The sequence below is a fragment of the Adiantum capillus-veneris genome, chromosome 17, assembly GCF_014529385.1.
Source record: "Adiantum capillus-veneris isolate H3 chromosome 17, ASM1452938v2, whole genome shotgun sequence".
In the NCBI taxonomy this organism is placed as follows: Eukaryota; Viridiplantae; Streptophyta; class Polypodiopsida; order Polypodiales; family Pteridaceae; genus Adiantum; species Adiantum capillus-veneris.
Window position 1 is genome coordinate 101,272,125 of NC_140947.1, and position 16,082 is coordinate 101,288,206.

A 16,082-nucleotide genomic window follows, 5' to 3' on the forward strand; every position below is an offset into this window, starting at 1 on the left:
CTTTTCTAGTGAAACCACCGCAAGAGAAATCTTAATGGCAGACACATGGTGGGCAACCCTTTTTGCACATGCCAAAGAATATATTTGAAGGTGTGATGCATGTCAACTAGAAAAAATGCCAACCTGTGTAGATAGCATGTCTTTAAGACCAATGATGGGCGCTAGAGCTTTTGCAAAATGGGGTATAGACTTTGTTGGGCCAACACAACACCTGCTTCTAGAACCCAAGCTCAATATATAATTGTAGCTCTGAACTATTTGACCAAATGGGCAAAGGCTAAAGCAACCCAAAAGAATGATCCCAGAACCACAACCTCATTCTTGTATGAGAATGTATTCACAAGATATGGACTGCCAATAGAAATTGTCAGTGATAGGGAAACTCATTTCCTCAATGAGTTAATTGAGTATCTGCTTAATGAATTTATGGTCATCCATAACAAATCGACTCCCTATCATCCACAAACAAATGGACAAGTTGAGCACACAAATAAAATTCTTAGCTCAATATTGACTAAAGTGTGAGGTCCCCTCTCCATCTCACCTTGATGGAACTGGAGGACACCTGACGATTGCTAGATCCTATTCGGAAGCAAACAAAAATTGGCTAAGAAGAAAACCAGTAGATGGTCTCTCATCACTTAGTGAGTTGAGTCCAAGCCACCAGTGAAAGGAATCTAGCTCCACCCTATAGGGGAAGCATAACTACGTACTATCAGTCCTAATCTCATCTTCTAGGAGGAGAAGAAACCACAGTGCCTTTTCCCCTGTAGCTTTCAAAGGCACGTACATCAAATTCCTGCCGCTCTAATAAGATAATTAATTTGTACTCTATGAAATAGGGCAGAGAGTTCCCGATTGATCGGGACCACCCGTCTCGTAGGCTTTGGAAACCTGAGCCAAGGCCCCATTTTCCACCCCGCACTCACACAGAATCTTTGTGTGGCCTAATTACTAACACATTGTTGTTCAACACTTAGGGTTCCTTCTTTATATTTCATCGACACAAGTTCCTTAAGACAATTCCCTTCAATCAAGAAAAATCGACACCAAAACATATCTTTCCTAGGAAAAGGTACTCAACAAACAATACTTCATTAAAAATTCCAATGTCCTAGAGTCATGAGGACCTCCAGCGAGTGTTAATTCCACCTGTTGTCAACTGGCCGCCCATACAACCAGTCCATGATCCACCCAATTCCTGGAGTAACTCTCTGGGTAAAATCATGTATCCACCGTATCAAAAGCAAGCCATGGACATATCCACTGTATAAAAAGCAAGTCGTGGATTTATCTCCTGCCGATAACGTCGCGAGCTACCACCCTGTGATCAATAGGGGGTTCAGACTAAGTCGACATTGGAATAATGAATGAAATTTGTTTAAGATAGTTTTTCCTAGCAACCATTCTTTCCTACCTCAAAATAGTCTTTCTATAAAGCATTTCTTTCCTATTTAATTCAAACTTAAATTTAAATAAAACCTTTAAAGTACTAATGCCGCTGTCTTAGTTGGATTTCCAACATATTTTGGGGAGTTTAGACATTCCTAATGTTATCGTAATGCAATGCTTATGTAAGATATATAATAAAATCATCCTACCTCATGAATTTGCTCCACGTCGCTTTGTCAGATGGCCGGATTTCCCTCTCTCATTGGTGCCTTATCGTTAGTCACCATGTTGCTAGTTCTCACCTTGTGGTCGTTAGCACCACCAAACCGAGTTCTTTTGGGAGCCAATTCTCACTACTAGGATTAGTTCTTTCAGAAAAACAAAGAGATTAAGTGTAGTACAAAAATCCCCACAACAACCAATGAGAAAACTTAACAAGGATAACCTTAATCTTATACTTAATACTACACTAATTTACAATATTTCACAACTATAAGTTTGCAAGATAACTCAAGAATACAGTGAGATGATTACGCCCTAATACTCATAAACTCACACTAAGATTATCATAACCAAGACTTCTCCCATATGTAATATGAGATCAAGATTAATGCACTAACTAGATGCATCTATATAACACACATTGATAGACTATAACCATGCAAATACCAACTGTAATAGATGATTAACTTCTGCACTATCATACATAAATTATGCATAATTTACTAGTGCAAGCAAGACTCTAACTATGCATCTTTTAGTATGCAAGAATTCTCATAATTTTGTCCTAATTTCACGGATAAATCAATGTTTTTATTACCTTAATTATTATTCCATTTGGGCGCATAACAAAGACAAAAATAATTCACCATTTCTTAGAGAATCATAGGTGAAAGATCTTTAGAACATAATTATGCACAACATGCTTAACTAGCAATGATAATTATATGCATAGACTTATGCTTAATTAAGAAAGATTATATATACTTAAGAAGCAAGGTGCTCCTTAATCCAATAATGGAACTACAATCAACGGATGGAAACCATTGACAATACTTCACATGGATTATAATAATTATGCACAACATGCTTAACTAGCAATGATAATTATATGCATAGACTTATGCTTAATTAAGAAAGATTATATATACTTAAGAAGCAAGGTGCTCCTTAATCCAACAATTTAGAACATAATTATGCACAACATGCTTAACTAGCAATGATAATTATATGCATAGACTTATGCTTAATTAAGAAAGATTATATATACTTAAGAAGCAAGGTGCTCCTTAATCCAATAATGGAACTACAATCAACGGATGGAAACCATTGACAATACTTCACATGGATTATAATAGGGAATAAATTGCTTAATGCTGTAGCCAGGTAGCATAATTAGGCTCAACATAGGAATCCTCTAGAGAAAAGAGGCTATGGAGCAATAGGATTAGCATAAACATAATTTAATTACCCTTTGATAAGATCTCCTTTGTGTATTATGTGATGTAGAGAAGACTTCACAAAAATTCACTCTAGCAACAACTATCTTGGGGATTGTGTGTTCTCTAAAGAGGGGTGAGGTACACTTATATAGGCATCCCCCTCAAGGAGGATTGATTTTTCCTTGCTATAATTTTAATTAGAAGGCTTACACACACACACACACACACCCCTCCAAGTGCCATGCTAGGTGTGGGATTCCCTAGTGAGGTGTCCTCACTTGCCCATCCCACTTTCCTATGCTCCTTCTCTCTCTCTCTCTCTCTCTCTCTCTCTCTCTCTCTCTCTCTCTCTCTCTCTCTCTCTCTCTCTCTCTCTCACACACACACACACACACACACACACACACACACACACACAGACACACACAAATCGATTCCTACAAGAGGAGGTAGCGCTAGTTTTCTTCTAATTTGAGAGGGTGTGGTGTCCTAAGCCCATGCTCCATTGCCCATACCATGCTCCTTCTCCTTCTCTCTCTCTCTCTCTCTCTCTCTCTCTCTCTCTCTCACACACACACACACACACACACACACACACACACAAATCAGTTCCTACAAGAGGAGGTAGCACTATTTTTCTTCTAATTTGAGAGGGTGTGGTGTCCTAAGCCCATGCTCCATTGCCCATACTAGGCCACACCTCACTCTTTGACCCATGCTCTACCTTATCTAGGCCATGCTTGATTCCCATGCTACACTCTCTGTAGACGGCTGGATAATCACCATGTGGGAATGTGTTCTTAAAAGATGGGCAACGAATTACTTAGTAATTACTAGAGTAATTACTACAGTAAACCCGAAGTGTATAAATAGGGCCCATTACATTATTATTGGGTTGGCAATTGTTATCACTTGTATTAGTGCTTTGGGCTATCATTGTACTTGAGCATCAGTGGCAGTATTGTCGGATGTACTTTCCCTCTGTAATCATATTCGTTGTCATCTTGATTTGTAATCTCAATCATGGCATATATTTTAGTGATACTTACTTCTCGTTGAATCTGAATCTGAATCTAAACCTTATTCCAGTCTATAAGTCTGATTCTTATTTCAGTATCCACATTTTAGTCTAGTCTCTGATTTCTGTCCAGTCTACTGTCTGAAATCTTCCCACACTAGTAGCTGAAATCCTTCAACACTGGAATTAGCTGTCTCAAGAGATCAACTCCAATTCCATTTTGGTGATCACGGTGGCTCGAGCTAAAGCTCGTTGACTGCAAGACTCTTCTCCCAGTTGAAGTTTTCAGCAATGGCACCAAAATCCAATCGTGGGCCGGAAATCTACCATTCGTGTGGACCCCATTACTGAGGAGTGAGGAAGAGAGTCTAACCCCAAGCAAGAGAAAATGACTGACACTGAGGCTCAGGAGGAGCATAGTCAGGCTGATGAGGCACAGGACTCACAGCACTCCAGTCATTCTCGACGCCGACGGGCAGAACGGGAAGCATGAAAGGCAAAGAGTTCCAAGAATTTTCAGTCTCGCCAGAGAGATGAGCATATCAAGGGCAGGAAGGGAAGTCACCGTACTTCTAGCAGACAAAACAGAGAAGATATTGATACTGAGACAGAGACAGAGATTGATTGGGATGCTGACACTGACAATTGCAAGAAGGCTCCCAAGCGTCATTCTGAAGACAAGAAAAGAAGTGGTGGGATCAGCAGTAATCGAAATGATTACACAGCTTCCCTGAAGATTTCCTTTCCCATTTTCAAAGGAGGGAAAAAGGATGATCCAGATGTTCACAAACAAGCTTTCGAGCAGTATACTCAACTAAAAAACATTGATGAAGATGATTGGGGGGAATATTTTCCACAAACCTTGAAGGAGGCAGTGAGGAAATGGTATTACCATTACCCTGCATGCCAGTTGAGATCATATAACAAATTACTTAAGGCCTTCAGGTTGGAATATTCCAACAATTGAGGGGACGAGGATATTCTCTGTGAATTGGATCAGATCAAACAGAGAAATTTGTCAGTCTGCAACTATGTAGAAAAGATAAAAGAATTGACTAGGCAGTTGCAAGAACCGCCGTCTGAGAAGAGATTGAGGGCATGGTTTCTGAATGGGTTCAGAAGCAAGAAGCTTAGGGAACAAGAAGTACCAGCCCCTACAAAAAAATTCAATGACCTAGTCCAAAGAGCATTAAAGCTGGAACAACAGGCTAAGAAAGAGAAGAGCCACAAGAAGCGAAGGACCAGTAGCAGTAGCTCGGCTACTGAAGCTTCTGATTCTAGTGCAATATCCAACATCTCTGAGAGTAGCTCCAATGAACGAACAAAGGAGAAATCAAAGAAGGGATCATGGACCAAGAAGATTGAAGAAATGGCTAGGCAGATTGCAAAAATTAGCCAAACAAGACAGCCGGTCCGAAAGATGGAGACTTGGTGTTCAAGATGTAAATCCAAGGACCACATCTCCACTGAATGTCCACAATGTACCTACTGCAAGGCCTTTGGTCACCTATGGAATAATTGTGGCATCAGAATTCACGATTTTAAGAAAGGAAAGGATCTATCAGTAGTTGCCTACACTGAACCACTGAAGGTAGAACCAATCAAAGTAGCTCAAGAGGAAAGACTAGGTACCAATGGTACTAGTCAAGGACGTGGCAGATACCAACTAGGAATGGGCAGGGGAAGAGGAAGAGGAAACTTCCATACCAGGAGCATGAATTGCTATACCTGTGGGAAGTATGGTCATTTTGCAGCCCAATGTCCAGATGCACCAGTAACGAATGCTACTGAGGCTAAGACACCAGAGCCAGTCCCAGTCAAGGTGGTTACTAGGATCAAGGGAGTAATCATTGAAGAAATTCCAAACATTTCAGAAGTACCAATCAATCCTAACAGCAGCAAGTGGGCTCAACAAATGGAAGTTTGGAAGGCCAAAGGTAAAGAAAAGGTGGAAGATGAGTGGCAAGAGCAGCGGGAACTAGCAGCTAAAATCACAGAGGATTTAGCTAAGAAGCTGCCAGAGAAGCCAAAAAGTTTCAAAGCTAGAGTCATTCAGAAGATACCAACCCAATTGACTAATAAAGATCAGTCAGTACCGGCCATGACAGAGACCATGTTGGCTGTAGTACATGGACTAGCTGATGAAATGGGAGTGGATGGAAAGAGTAGAAGTACTGCTAAAGAAGAATGGCAGTGTGAAGACACTAGTTCTTCAAGCTCTGACAATCAGTCTGACCAAGAGTGAGAGGAAATTCATGTGAAAATTTGTGATAGAATCCAAAAGCTGACTGTAGAGCCGGAGGATATAAGAAAGACCTTGCCTGAGGTGGCCAACTTTATCAGACAACGTAGGAAGACTGAGGCAGAGGCCAGAACAGTGGACCTGACGACTGTCCGGGATGATGAAGTTCCACTTATTCAGGTAGACTACAAGGTTAGGAAGCAGTGGGAACCTCTCTCAAGCGTCATAGTGGATGGAGGAGCAGGAGTCAACATAATGGGAGCCCATCTTCAGCAAAGAATGGGTATCACTAACATGAAACTAGCACCATTCAAAGTAAGAATGGCAGATCATCGAGTCGTACAGGCTACGGGTATGATTGAAAACATGCAGATAAGAGTTGGGAGGGAGAAATTCAAAACCAGTTTCCTAGTCTTGGATGTGCAGGGAGCATATGGAATGCTACTAGGCCGCCCATGGTTAAGAATAGCACATGCTGTTCATGACTATGCAAACCAAACTTTGACCATAGAAGGGGCCAGTGGCAGAATCAAAATCCAGACCAACAACACCAGGAGCTGGAAAAAGGAATTGAGGCCGAAGGAGTTGCGTCAGAAATACAGAGCCAAGAAAATTGAGGAAATGCTAGCAGCTATGAACATATTTCCGTTGGCAGAAATCGATTTGAATGCAGTCCTGCTAAACAAAGAGCAAGCTGACAAGCAAAAGACACTATTCCCTGATCAGTTTACTGAAGTCAATGCAGGGGAAAGAACAGTTCAGCTAACTGGAAGAATGGAGGAACCAGTTGATACTGGTATAATGGAAGAACCAGTATGTTCTGAAGAGTACCCACTGGATCAGAATAATGATTCAAAAATGAATGGATCTTCTTGGGACTACGTTGAAGAATCGACCAAACGAAAAGGAGGCGGACCAAACTCGTTGCTTCCAGATGATCAGGAAGTAGAGGATTGGAACCTGGGATCAGAGGAAAATCCCAGAATAATCAAAGTCAACAAGCACCTCAAACCGGCAATAAAGGAAAAGGCACGGAAAATGTTCCAGAACTATAAAGATGTGTTTGCCTGGGAACATACAGATTTGAAGGGAGTAGATCCTGAAGTCTGTCAGCACCGAATACCTCTGAAACCGGATGCTAGGCCAGTAAGATTGCAAAGATACCGGATGAACCCCAACTATGCAAAGAAGGTCAATGAGGAGATTGATAATCTTCTCAAGGCTGGGTTCATTACGGAAGTTGCAAGCAGTGATTGGTTATTTCCCATAGTCGTCGTTCCTAAGAAGAATGGCAAATTAAGAGTTTGTGTCGACTATAAGAAACTAAATGCCCAGACTATTAAGGATCCATTTCCCTTACCTTTTACTGATATGTTGCTTGATGAGATCGCAGGATATGAGATGTATAGCTTCATGGATGGTTATAGCGGCTATAACCAGTTACAGATCGCTCCTAAAGATAGGGCCAACTTTCATCATAATTGAGTGGGGAGAATTCATGTATCTGGTGATGTCCTTTGGCCTGTGCAATGCACCAGCTACTTTTCAGCGGTGTATGATGGAGATGTTTAATGAATTTCTTCATCGGTTCCTCGCCATTTTCATGGATGACTTCACTGTCTATTCAGATGAGGAACAACACCTTCTATTCCTAGAGATGGTTTTAAACGCTGTCAGGAGAAGAGGATTTGTTTGAATCCATTCAAATCTGTATTTCTGGTCTGGAAGGGACAGCTACTGGGACATGTGGTTTCCCGCAATGGAATAGAGATGGCCAATGACAAAATACAGTGTGTCCAGCAAGCTAAAGCACCCATAACTGCTTCAGAGTTGAGTTACCAAGTTTGCTTCTCAAGCATTACCACTATATGAGCTTACAAAGAAGACCAGTAAGTTCAACTGGACTGCTGAGTGTGAGGAGAGTTTCCAAAATTTGGAAAAAGCCATTACCAATAAACCAGTCCTTAGGCAACCGAATTGGGATATTATTTTTCATGTACATGTAGATGCTTCCGGATTGGCAATGGGGGCAATATTAACTCAGCTAGATGGCAGAACAGACTATCCAGTCTATTTTGCTAGTCGTAGATTCAGTCAGGCTGAACAAGGCTATACGACTACTGAAAGAGAAGCTCTCGGAATGGTTTTTAGCGCTACAAAGTTCAGGCATCACCTATTGGGGAAGTTATTCCATTTTTATGTGGATCATCAAGCTCTTCTGTTTCTGATTAACAAAGTTATTATTCAAGGCAGGCTGATACGATGGATGATGTTCCTTATGGAATTTGAATTCAGAATTTTCCATAAGCCTGGCCGAAACCACTGTGCAGCTGACTTTCTTTCCAGAAGTACGGAGGGATATTCAGAAACACCTATGAGAGATGAGCCAGTGGATGCTGATTTATTTCAGTTAGAAGCAGAAGAATCAGTGGATCCTGAGTGGTATGATGTTTATCAATTCCTTTCCCAAGGTGCCTTTCCAGAGGATTGGAAAGAGAATCAAAAGAAAGCTCTAATCATAAAAAGCTTGAAATTTACCATCATCGGAGGAGTACTTTATCGACTAGGTGTGGATGGTATACTTCGACGATGTGTCCCTATGGAAGGAAGAATGCAAGTGATTTCAGAAGCGCATAATGGTGCGTCTGGTGGACACTTTTCCAACGAAGTGACCTACAAGAAGATTCTACAAGCAGGTCTGTGGTGGAAAACACTGATTGCTGATGTCAGAAGTTTTTGTAAAACTTGTGACATATGCCAGAGAATGGGCCGACCAACAGCTGCAGACATGACTCCTTTAATGCCAATACAACCATTGGGAGTATTCATGAAATGGGGACTGTATTTTATTGGACCTTTTAAGAAGGTGACTCCCAGGAAGAACAAGTACATCGTGATGGCTACTTGTTATGTTACCAAGTGGGTTGAAGCTAAGGCTCTTCCTGACAACACAGCCAAGTCAACTGCAAGGTTTCTGTTTGAGAATATTGTCTGCTTATATGGATGTCCAGTAGAAATTGTGACCAATCAAGGAACACATTTTATCAATGATACTATGGAAATCCTATTGGATATGCTTTCAGTCAAGCATCGGAAATCTACTCCTTACTATCCTAGATGCAATGGACAGGTTGAAAGTAGCAACAAGACAATAAAGACTATTCTCACTAAGGTGGTGCAAAAGAAACCAAACTAGTGGGATTTGAAGCTTCAGACTGCTCTATGGGCTTATAGGACAGCTTATAAGGTAGCTACTGGAATGACACCATTCAGAATGGTGTATGGTACTGAAGTTGTGGTTCCTATGGAGTTTGTAATCCCCAGTCTGAGAATGGCTGTGAAGTATGGATTAGGCTTCAACCGTAATCTTAAGAACAGGCTGGATGAACTGATGCAGTTAGATGAACTCAGGCAAAGGGCTATATTGGAACAAGAAATTGTTCAACAACGAAGGAAGCACTCGCATGATCGTCGAATTAAAGTTCGAGAATTCCAGAAAGGAGACTTAGTGCTTCTATATCAGTCTAGATTGGGTCCAAAGAAGCCGAATTTGAAGATTGCCTGGGCAGGACCTTTTGAGGTCGATTGGGTCTTCTCGAATGGCACAGTCAAATTGAAAGATTTATCTGGACTGATGTTGTCGGGAGTGTATAATGGAGCAAAGATCAAGCTCTATTATCCAGAGACCAGAGAAATTGGGTTAGAACAAGGAACTAAGGAACTAGAGGTTGCTAATCAAGAGATACCGGAATCAGATATTTTTGGAATCTTTCATGTGCAACCAGTTCCAGTTTCAGAACCAGTAACATAAGGACCAGATCAGTCTGATCTTAGAATCAGTACCAGTATGGTCGCACCAGACTGGGAATCAGTTCAGTACCAGTATGGATACACTTTCCAAATTTTAAGCGCCCAATGGTCAAATGGCACGCCAGTGGTAATTATTACAAGGATGGGTCGCAGTCTTGTCCAATGCATGTCTGCCACGACAGCAACGACGCACACAAGTCTAGGAGCGGCGAGTGGTGGAGCTTTTATTGCGCGAACACGTATAACAGTCAGGAGAGTTAGCATTTTTCCCCATAAATCTCCTGCGCGACGCTTTCCTCCTGTCAACCATTCGCCATCGCCGAGCTCCGAGGTTTCTTCACTACAGCCACATTCTCTATGTGGTCAAGCTGGCATCCCAACATCATAACCAGACGATGGATTTTTCAGTCTCACATCAGAATCAGACATGGGAATTTTTTAGAAATTTTGGAATCTTGCCAAAATTCAAGAAAGAAGGGAAGGATGTAGACGGCTGAATAATCACCATGTGGGAACATGCTCTTAAAAGATGGGCAGCAAATTACTTAGTAATTACTAGAGTAATTACTACAGTAAACCCGAAGTGTATAAATAGGGCCCATTACATTATTATCGGGTTGGCAATTGTTATCACTTGTATTAGCGCTTTGGGCTATCATTGTACTTGACCATCAGTGGCAGTATTGTCGGCTGTACTTTCCCTCTCTAATCATATTCGCTGTAATCTTGATCTGTAATTTCAATCATGGCATATATTTCAATGATACTTACTTCTTGTCCAGTCTTCTGAATCTGAATCTGAATCTGAACCTTATTCCAGTCTATAAGTCTGATTCTTATTTCAGTATCCACATTTCAGTCTAGTCTCTGATTTCTGTCCAGTCTGCTATCTGAAATCTTCCCACACTAGTAGCTGAAATCCTTCAACACTGGAATTAGCTATCTCAAGAGATCAGCTCCAATTCCACTCTCCATGACTAACCTAACACTTGTTACAAGACTAGCTATGCACATGATCCATGGCCATACATGATGGGGACACATGCCCATGCATACCCATGACCATGCATGCACATCCATGCCCATGCATACCTATGCATGCACATCCACATTCATGCCATACATACCTTAGAAAAATGCTAACCTTAGGCTAATAGACTTATACTAACCCAAATTCAATTACAAAACTTGCTAACTCAAGACAGACCTGCAGGTAACAGATACGACTACCTGCCATAAATAGCAGCTTTCGGTGTTCGGATTCTATTTTTAAGGAAATCTGGGTCGGTGCACAATTTGACGAGTCGATCGATCCTAGACCATACCGGTGGTCAAAAACTATTTATGGAAAAATTTTACAAAACATGACTTTGATCAGAATTAAAAGTTCTACAAGATTTTCAATACGAAAACGATATCTGATCACTAAAACTGCTAAAAATAGCAACTTTGCCATTCAAAAACTTGGATCCAAAACTTTACATAGGGATTCTTTTTGCAAGAAGGATGGAGACCTTACATTCTACCCAACGTGAAAGAATTGATATGCCCTCATCTCAAGGGTTAGTCTCGGTAATCCCTCTGAAGTATTAGTTGATCTTCCCACGTTGCGTCTTCTTCTGGAAAATCCTTCCACTTGACTAGATGTTCGATGATGTTCGTATTCCTTAGTTTTCTTTCCCGCGTCCCAAGGATGTAATCAGGTTGTAACTTGAGAATGCTTTGAGTAGGAATAATGACTTGTTCTACATCTACAAGATGATCGGGATTGGGAATATAGGGTTTAAGCAAAGTCGCGTCAAAAACGTCATGAACTTTAAGGTGTGAGGGTAACTGCAACTTGTAAAATTGGTCACTTACAACCTTTACAATCTCATAAAGCTTCTTGAATTTTCCCAAGGATAGATTACTTCGCTTGGGTTTAACATTGAGAAATATCTTATCCCCTAACTTAAAAGTTCTTTCAGATCTCTTCTTGTCTGCATATTGCTTCTGTATGTCTTGAGCTGCTTGAATATCCTTGTTGCAAATTGCTTTAGTCTAAGATTCCATGTATTCTAACATTTGCTTTGAGGCCTCCACTTTAATAGTTGGATAAAAAAAGTTCAGTGGAGCTATACACTCTTGTCCATAGAGTGCCTTGAATGGTGACAATCCTATGCTTCTATGATTGAAAGAATCATAAGCATACTCTACTAAAGGAAGATATTGAATCCATTTCCTTGGCTGAACAGTAAGCTTTAAGAGCATCCTCGATTACTTGGTTTACCCTTTCAGTCTGCCCGTTGGTATGAGGATGATATGTTGTACTAAAGCATAGCTGAGTTCCAATTTCTTGAAAAAGAGAAGTCCAAAACTTCAAAGTAAACTTCACATCTCTATCACTGTGACGATTCTTCTTGGTAACCCTTGAAGTCTAAAGATTTTCTTGATGAAAGCCCTATTGATGTCAGAAGCACTGTAGGTTGTCTTGACAGGTATCAAGTGAGCCACCATAGTGAGCATATCAACAACCACAAATACAGAATCATACCCTCCGACAAAAGGTAATCCGGTGATAAAATCCATACTGATACACTCCCATTTCATTTGAGGTATATCAAGAGGTTTGAGTTGCCCGGTAAGCTTGATTCGTTTAGCTTTAATTTGCTGACAAGATAAACACTGCTTTACGTAACGAAGAACATCACCTTTCATTGCTAGCCAAAAATAACTTCTTCTGACTGCATTCAAGGTCTTTGCATACCCTGGGTGTCCAGAAGTTGGGCTATCATGAGCCTCAAATAATTTTTTTTTCTTTAGTGTTGGATCCTTAGGTACATAAAGTCTTTGACCAAGATAAAGAAATTCCCCTTGAAGAGAATAGTCTTTAGCCGGTCTAGAAGTTACTTTAGATCCTTTGCCTTGTTGAATCTGTGCTAACAGTTGCTGATACTCTGGATCATTCAAAGAAGATTCTCTAATCCTTTCCAGAATAGGATTATTGGGTATGGAGATAGCATTAAGAAAAGACTTACGACTGAGTCCATGTGCAACTACATTGTCCTTCCCAGGTCAGTACTTGATATCAAAATCGTACTCTTGAAGAAGTTCAATCCACCTCCTCTGTCTCATGTTGAGGTTGGGTTGTGTAAAGATACACTTTAAGCTCTTGTGGTCGGTAACAAGCTGAAATTTGCGACTCAAAAGATAATGTCTCCATAGCTTCAATGCATGGATGACAGCGAGAAGTTCTAGATCGTGAGTTGGATAATTTTTCTCATGATCTCTGAGCTTGCGAGAGGTAAAAGCTACTAGTCTCCCTTCTTGAGTAAGAACTCCTCCTAAGGCAAGACTGCTAGCGTCGGTCACAACTTCAAAATCCTTACTGAAATTTGGAAGCTTTAAAACAGGAGAAGATACTAAATTTCTTCTTAAATCTGCCAAACTAGCTTCATGGCCTGCTTTCCAATCGATTCGCATTCCTTTCTTCAGAAGTCCTGTCAAAGGTGCTGCAATATTAGCATAATCTCTGACAAAAATTCTGTACCACCTTGTAATTCCAAGAAATCCTCTAACTTTATTGACAGAAGAAAGGCTAAGGCCAATCCACTATATCCTTGATCTTCTCAGGATCAACTAAAATTCCATCGACGGATATAATGAAACCTAAATAGCTAACTTGGGGAGTATAAAAAGTACAATTGCTTTCCTTAGCATAAAGCTGATGCTGATAGAATTTCCAACACTTCCGGACATGTTCTTCATGCTCTGCTTCATCTTTAGAGTACACCAAAATATCATAAAAAAAGATTAGGACAAAGTCATCCAAGTAATGTTTAAAGATATCCTGCATTAGTCGATTGAAGCTTGCAGGTGCATTTGTAAGAACAAAGGACATAACTGTGAATTCATAATGCCCATACCTAGTATTAAAAGCTGTCTTCAGTATGTCTAATTCTTTGATTCTGATCTAATAATATCCTGATCAAAGATCAATCTTTGAAAAGATCTTGGATCCATGGAGTCTATCCAACAATTCAGCAATTCTCAGAATTGGATACTTGTTCTTGACAATCACTTGGTTAAGTCCACGATAATCTATGCATAGCCGCAAAGATCCATCCTTCTTCTTTTGAAAAAGAACTGGTGCATCCCAAGGAGAAGTACTAGGTCTAATGAACCCTTGCTCTATTAGTTGCCTAAGCTATTCCTTAAGTTCTATAGCTTTTGGTAACGACATCTTGTACGGCCTCTTAGAAACAGGTTCACACCCTGGTATAGTTTCTATTTCATGGTCTACCTCACGATACGGTGGAAGATTGGTCAAATCTTCTGGAAAAACATCGAAATATTCTTTCAACCATTCTGGGTGAAAGTTTGAATCTGATTGTTCCACCTTGTTAAGCTTCACACCGTAAATTTTTTGTCCCTTCTTAAGTCCCTTTAGAAGTCTACTCGCTTTAACTAAATGAACCTTGGGCATCCCATTTTTCCCTTGAACTAGAACTTCATTCCCGAGGTTATCTATGAACGTAAAGTATCCTTGAGCACAATGAATATGGGCTTGGTTCTTTTTCAACCAATCCATTCCTAAAATTCTATCATAAATTCCTAAAGGTAAAGTACGGAACTGCACGGAAGTAGCATAACCCCCTAATTTAAAATCTATCAAGCTTGCGGAATATTGAGATAATACTTCCTTCCCATTAGCTAGTTCTACTACTAGTCTACTTGCAGGATACTGGCTTAGCTTTAACTTTCTCATGCATCTAGGAGATACTTCCACAATCTATGAGGAATTCAACTTTATCACCTTGGCACGTTCTAGGAGCTTGAATTACGGTGAACTGCTGGCGAGCACCAGGATTATCTATGGCAGCATGAAGCACTGCCGTTTTGTGCTTCATCTCCTACAGTCGGTTGTCTAATTGAAGCATTTGCCCTAGCAACTGCACCATGTCCTCGTCCTCTACCTCCTCTTCCTCGCCCTCGGTGATTATTCGGTTGACCTCTTCTGTTGGCACTGAGAGGTACTGCATTTGCACCAGATGCACGAGTCCTTGGGACATTTTCTTCTGTAATGGCCGTACTCTTGGCATTCATAGCAGTGCACATTGGGAAATTTGGTAGCAATTGAAGTAGCTACTACGGGACGATTCTGATAAGCAAGGTTTGCCGGCCTATTATCCCAATTATTCGGTTTGGCCCTCTTGGCTAAGTAATTTCTTGTACCCTGAGCAGCTTTCATGATCTCCACAGCTAACGGCTTGGCTCTTAACAAAGCATCTTGCAATGTTGTTGGTCTAAGAGCTTCCAATCTACTGTTCAATGGTTCAATGAGGCATATTTGGCGCATATCTCTTCAGAGTTACAAACTTGGAGTAATACTCCTCTACAGTCAAGGATAGCTACTTGAGTGAGAAAAACTTGTTCATTTTGATGGCCCTATGAGCTGGTGGTAAGTAGCGTTCAGTCACCACAATTTTAATTTCTTCCCATGATTGAGAAGATCCAACAATGTCGAAGTCTCGACAAGGTTGTTTCCACCATATTTTGGCATCTCTAGTAAGTCAAAACATGGCAAGCATAGTTGGATTTTGCGTATGAGTTCCTGTAGCTTCAAAATAATCCTCCATGGCCTTGATCCAAACCTCTGCATCTCGTTCCACGTTAACCCCTTCACCTTTGAAGTTGGGGGGTTGCGCTTACTTGAGAAGAAGTTTTTTCTCCTAAACCACAATATAAAGAGTAGAAGGAGGTACCTATAGGATTTCACAAGATCAATAAACTGACAAATTTAAAGACTTATCACACGACTAAGATTTAACTTCAGAATAGACACAAGATCAAGACACTCAATTCAAAAGACTTGGTTCTTTATTCATAAAGTGAATATTTACAAGGATAGTCTTACAAAAGAGGCTTAGGGTATCTCATCCTACATTATTACAAATTTCTGTGGCATCTAAAGAATCCGCATAGCCGGCTGACTTGGAATATGGTGATACAAACAATGGGTGCTTGTAATCACATTTCTACAATCCTCCAACTGGTTGGTATATAGTTCCTATATTCATTGGAGATCGGAAAGTAAATTACAAGATCCATATTCTTAGGGGTGCTTTGAGGAATAGGAAAATTTTTTATCCTTCGATATGAAATTATCTTCACCACTATCTCCCATAGCCATTCGTTC

General features: G+C 40.5%; 1 protein-coding gene across 1 annotated transcript; it reads right to left on the reverse strand.

Annotated features, from left to right (window-relative positions):
• Positions 1-14,090: 14,090 nt before the first annotated feature.
• On the reverse strand, positions 14,091-14,651 carry LOC147437789 (uncharacterized). The gene has a single exon (XM_086486613.1). It carries the CDS (start codon positions 14,649-14,651, stop codon positions 14,091-14,093), a length of 561 nt encoding a protein of 186 aa, XP_086342739.1.
• Between the last annotated feature and the right edge of the window lie 1,431 nt (positions 14,652-16,082).

Excerpts from the sequence above, each read along its gene's own strand:
- LOC147437789 (XM_086486613.1), bottom strand. The coding sequence starts at position 14,651 with ATGAGAAAGTTAAAGCTAAGCCAGTATCCTGCAAGTAGACTAGTAGTA.